This window comes from Austrofundulus limnaeus, unplaced genomic scaffold (assembly GCF_001266775.1).
Source record: "Austrofundulus limnaeus strain Quisiro unplaced genomic scaffold, Austrofundulus_limnaeus-1.0 Scaffold141, whole genome shotgun sequence".
NCBI classification, from domain to species: Eukaryota; Metazoa; Chordata; class Actinopteri; order Cyprinodontiformes; family Rivulidae; genus Austrofundulus; species Austrofundulus limnaeus.
Window position 1 is genome coordinate 399150 of NW_013952543.1, and position 6007 is coordinate 405156.

Sequence of the window (6007 nt, forward strand, 5' to 3'; positions counted from 1 at the left end):
TGTCAATATGGGCCAAAATCTCTGAGGAATGCTTCCAGCACCTTGTTGAATCTATGCCACGAAGAATTGAGGCAGTTCTGAAGGCAAAAGGGGGTCCAWCCCGTTACTAGCGTGGTGTACCTAATAAAGTGGCCGGTGAGTGTATGTCCATCTTTTTTTGTCCTTATATGTCATATGACATATGATATGTATTCACATCGAGGATATGGTGACGATGTAGATCAATATTTTMATTTTGCCTCGATATAACTGAATCATTAACCATTTAATTGCTGTATTGTTACACTTCTAGCAATGAGCTTTTGAAAGACAAACATTTGTGTGTACTTGATTCAAAAGCCCTTCCTACCAGCTGTACCCTGCTGGATACTGGCAGCACGACAGCATAGTGTTTAACACTGATGCCTCACAGCAATAAGGCTGTGGGTTTGATCCCTGGTTTTAACTGGGGGTCTTTSTGTATGGAGTTTGCATGTTGTGTGAATGTGGGTGAATCTCAATAGGGTCTGTCTGATTAAATAAGGGTTAATGAAATGTAATAAGTGTGAGTTGGACTGGCACGACTCATAGTCAACAGTTTCCTGCACTTTTATGGTTTTGTAGTTCAGTGTGATACGAAGTGGAAGTTCCACTTGTTGTCTGGTCACAAACAGGTTCTTGCTCTTGTATTTGCCTTCCATCTTTTTCTCCTTTTTTTACATTTTGAACCGTAAATTGTATCATTTATGCAGCCTATGGCTCCTGGCTAACATTTTAAAGCTTTATGGGCATGCTCCAAGACAGAGGTGCCCAAAGTGAAGCCTGCGGGCCAAAATTGGCCCACCAAGCCATTTGATTTTGGCCCACCAWCACTGATCTGGTTATTAGGTTGTAATCTCTTGTCATCTTACGTAGAAACACTGTTTCCACTTACAGGCATTCGATTTATTGGCCCGGTGACTATATAAGTTGCTGTAATGCAGATAGTCTTCCCTCATGGTGCTGACTTTATCTTTGAATTACATTCAAATTAAACATGAAAGACAAGTAGCTACATTACGCATTTACATTAGATTTAAAGTGTCTGTGACATGCCTATCYTTCAAAGACAAAACGTCAAAACATCTTTATTCWTAAGAAAATTGACCTAAMACACATGATTTTACACATTGTCTCATAACTGACCTATTTTCWATTRGATTTGGCTCAGCCAAAGTGAAACAGGAAGTGACATCAAAGGGGAACTCTTTAATAAAATAAATTCTCTGGTCTTTGTTTATGAAGACAACAATTATTTAAACTTTAACTCTTCTTCTCTCTTTGATAGAAACTCTAAATATTCTAAAGCGGGGGTCTCCAACCTTTTCTTCCTTAAGAGCTACTTTTTGCAACAGTTAATTTTAAACTTAAACCATTGGAATAAGCTTGATTTGCACAAAAAACAGTCTTCAATCCACATGAAACCACCACAAAGGACACTGAATTTACATAAACAGTTTGAATGACAACCAAGGGGAAGGGTTATCTATAGATTGATTGTAACAAAATTAAAGTTTGTTTGGCCAGTGACAAATTAAAATGTGCTTCTCCTAAGTTTTCATAAGCACTGGAGAGCTACTTTAAATGAGCTCACGAGCTACTGGTTGGAGACCCCTGTTCTAAAGAAACATCAGATTYTTCTCCACAGTCTCTCTTGTTAGCTGTTGTAACAAMACTCTGTTTACATGCAGACATTCCCCTTATATGTTTTGCAATATTTTATCATTGTTCTCTTTCCAAAAATGCATTAAAATTGATGTCACGGGCACTTTAAGCACACGTGTAGATTTTTACACTTTATAAGACCACAAATTCTCATWTTTTATCAATTCATGAAATGTCCCACGAGCCTTTGGTGCCTGAGCATATGACAAACCTTTTCCATGGGCACAATCTAAAAACAAACAAAACATCATGGGCTATCGCTCCTGCTGCTTGATTAATCATGAAGATATAGAAGGATTTTACTTAAAAAGTATTTGCATTTCATGTAATATATTATTACATTTGGCCCACCGCCCTCGTTTTACAAGTATATTTTAAGACTTGACCAAAAAAAAAGGCTGTTTTACGGGGGGGAGACATCTGGACAAGTTCTAAGATTTATCCAAACTTTTCCCTTGAAATCTCTGCAAAGACGACTGGTGGTTCCTTTGTTTTGCAAATGAAGTATTTGCAAACCACTGTAGAACAGGTCAAAGCCCTGAACAGGCAGTGGAGACCAGTGATTTGTGTTTTTGTATATTTATTTGCAGATACATCCGGTGTGGTGTTTGACACTCGCTCCCAAATGGTCATGTCCCAGGGAGGAACGGCTGAGAGGATGAAGGAGAAGGTAAGACGTTCACTCGCTGCTTCGTGACTCTCACTGCGGGTGTAATTTGAAACATGAAGTGACAAAATTTGGGTTAGCTGCTCCCAAAGCTGCACATTGCTAAGATTATTCACATTCAGCCTCACTGACTGGAAGTTGTGCTTTCCTAAAGAGCCACGCTGTGGTGGCAGTGAATTTGAGGAGGAAAGTTTTCAGAGTGAACAATTTCAGTTCAGCAAAAAAACAACATTTAGACCAAAGTTTTTTCTGTTTATGTTTAAATGTTTTGTAATAAAAGTTTATTTACTTGTGTCTTTGATAGCTATTCTGCAGAATTGTTCAGCAACACAACATGGACAACCTGAATTTCCTAGAAAAGTGATTTTGCTTGAGATACAACAGGGGGGCTCTTGAGTTGTTTAACCAGAAAGGGAAAAAATGTGGCACCAACTTTGTTGGTGTGATGTTTTTGTGGCTAATATAGAGAGATTGGTGAGCTAAGTGTAGACAAAGAGGAAGGCCAGAGAAGAGATGTATTAGATGCAGTTACAGAGGATATGGATGCAGTTGCAGTGAGGACTAGGGCTGCCACAAACAATTATTTTTATAATCGATTAATCACCGATTATTTTTTTCGATTAGTCGACTAATCAGATCATACGTTAATTGAATATAAAACATAGAGCTTATCGTGCCAGAATGCAGCTTCTACTATATAACCATCGTTAGATTTTAGCTATATGCTAACTAAAAATAATTGCTGTGGAAGACAAGTCCTGCTCTGCAGATATTACACAGGTTTCTCTTTCATTTTCTTAAAATGATCCCACACTTTGAGCTCTGTTGTCAGGTAGCCATGATACCAGAGCCTGTCTGTATAATGTCTTGTGATGTCCACGGCCTACACCTGTTACCACTACTGTGCATGTGTGTCAAGGACAGAAAGGCAGAYGTGGCAGTGGAAGGTGTCAAAGCAGTTTGGAGAGAAAAACAAAGTAACGAACAAAAAAAAACAAAACGATTAATCGATTATTAAATTAGTCATCGATTATTTTAATAATCGATTAGTCACTGATTAATCGTTGCAGCCCTAGTGAGGACAGAGTGAGATGGAGGATGATGGCTTGCTGTGGCGACCCCCGAAAAGGGAATAAAAAGTACGGGGTAGATTACTTTTAGAACCGTGGGGTGGTAGTGTTACCAGCATTTTTTCTTCTTTTAAAATTATGAGCTACAGGAAGCTACTATTTCAATATTTTTAATATTTTATTAAATATATATTTTAAAAGTTAGCTTGTTTTTCACCTCTCAAGTGTACTCTGTAAACATGAGTGCTGCTGTCTGTAAACCTAAGGTGACCTGTGTCGTAACGCCCACAGTGTAAACTTCCGTTGGAAAGTAAATCACCTTGACAATCGTTTTTTCTTTTCTTTCTTTTCTTTTCTTCTTTTTAAACCTTTCACAGATCAGTGCTGTGAGGGCAGTTGTCCCCAACAAAAGCAAGAATGAGATCGTGCTGGTGCTGCAGCACTTTGAGAACTGTGTCGACAAGACAGTGCAGGCTTTCCTGGAAGGTATGAGGATGTCTGTTTCTGAGCTCCAAGTTCTCGAGCATGTTCTTACAGCACGCACCCAGAAGTGGAAGAACTGCATGTTCCCACGTCATCAGCTGAACTCTTATTGTTATTTGAATATCCAGTGAGCCTTCATGCTGCCGCTTTTTTTTTCTTGAATCTGTTTCTGAAGGTACATACTTTTATGTGCACTAGTCCTGGTATGTCAACCCTTTTATATTTTGAACCTCGAGCAACTTTTTCATCTTTTTCATTACGCACACTGTGGATGGGTGTCATCTGCGTGCATGCAGTTTCACAGGTTTAATTATAGAAAAAAGGGTTGTCCTCGTACGTCACATTGCTTTGTTCCTTATTTAGAGGCATCTAAAAAACGCCACACTACATTCTTACATTGTGGTGGTATTTACAAAGGTCCTACCTGTCATGTGTAACTGAACTTACCTGTTGTTATTTGTGTGGTTTCTGCTGCAGGGAGTGCGGATGAGATCCTGAAAGAGTGGAATGTCACCGGCAAAAAGAAGGTGAGAGTCAAGAAACCTGTTTTTAAAATGTCTGAGTCAGCTATTTTTCAATCCTCCTTTTTAGGGGCTGTCAATAACTACTGTTGGCCTTTTGATTAATCAGTCAACTAATTTTGTGATTATTCAGTTAACCAAAATAAATATTTTTTTCTCCAAAAATCAAAATCAACATTTTTTTAAGTTAATTTTGTATTAAACTTTTACTTAAAATATAAACACATAAAAAAAACAGTGCATTCAGCACAGCGGTGCATTCACACACAGGTGTTGTATCAAGAGCTTTCCCCCCACCTAAGTGTAGATTTTCAGGGTGGGGCTATTCAGCTTGTGGACCACTTTCCACCTGCAGGTGACCAGGTTGACCCACTGATGAGTTAATTAAAAATATATTTATTCATTCTTATTGATTTGAATGACAAATGTATTCCTGTCAACGACTTCATTTATTATAAAATTAGATTTTGAATCATAACAAAGGTAAAGTAGACAGTATTTATTAAAGTTGTAGTATTTATTTAATTGCTGGATATCTGGAGCTGTTGGTTTTCAGTAACTGTCCACTGAGCAGTTTAGTTGGATAACTCAGATCTACTGTAGGTCAAATTCTATCTAGATCTAGATCAAAACTCGACACCACACCGGCAGTCATCGGGCACAGACTCTGGTATGAAGTTTTCTCACACAATTATTCAGTGAAAAATGTAACGGACAGTTGACCTGTCTAACTTCAGAGTTGATCCAGCAGGTTAATAAAACTTGCAGAGGTTTAGTTTTTCCACTCGTCGCCTCACAGCTCTTCTGTTTGCAGCTCTTGTTCTGCTGCAGCTGTGAGCCACAGTGCATAAACCATCCTGTTATTGTCAGCTAACTTAAAGTACTTTAATATACAGTATAAGACTCACTTTTTAAAACTTAACCCAGCTTGTTAAACACTGTCTAGGSTGCGACTGTAGGTGAGGGCATTAAAAAGTTTTTCTTTTCCATTAATCTCAAAATCTAATAGAATAATCAGTTGTGTTGATTGTGACAACTTTTTACAGCARCCCTGCTTCTTTTATGTCGTTCTTTAAAAATATTTCTGTAATTATCTGTCTGAATGCAATTTTTACTGTGATAATCAGTTGTTTAAACTTTGTCAGCTGCTTGTGTACACATCCGTTTGGTCTACAGCAGCTTAACAGAGCTGAGTTCTGATACTGGTTTATTTCTGTCCAGCCTAAGAAGAAAAAGAAGCCCAAGCCTCAGCCAGAGGTCTCTGCAGTTCCTGCTCAGCCCGAGGCTGCATCACCTGAAGAGAGCAAGGATGAGATTAACGGCTTTCACGCCAACGGATCGGTAATGGACGGGGAGTCTCTTGACTCGTTGAGTGAGCAGCTGGACTCGGCTTCTCTGGATGCAGCCGAGCTGGACTCTGAACCCGCTACATCCGAAACCACTGGTAAACACRGCTCTTTTTGCCTCGTTGTGTCTGTCCTAATGATAGAAATGTCTGATTGTTAAATAGGGCTGTGTATTGGCAAGAATTTGGTGATACGATACATATCATGACAGAGGGGTCACGATACGATATATTCAGA

At 38.8% G+C, this 6007-nt stretch overlaps 1 protein-coding gene across 2 annotated transcripts in view; it reads left to right on the top strand.

The window, feature by feature from the left end:
- spats2 (spermatogenesis associated serine rich 2) overlaps positions 1-6007 on the top strand; it is a 31621-nt gene that overhangs the window by 9731 nt on the left and 15883 nt on the right. For both annotated transcript variants that reach the window (XM_014016227.1, XM_014016226.1), the window contains exons 3-6: positions 2274-2353; positions 3798-3906; positions 4381-4430; positions 5646-5868. In XM_014016227.1, coding sequence (XP_013871681.1) covers positions 2274-2353; positions 3798-3906; positions 4381-4430; positions 5646-5868 — 462 coding nt within the window. The remainder of the gene's footprint in view (positions 1-2273; positions 2354-3797; positions 3907-4380; positions 4431-5645; positions 5869-6007) is intronic.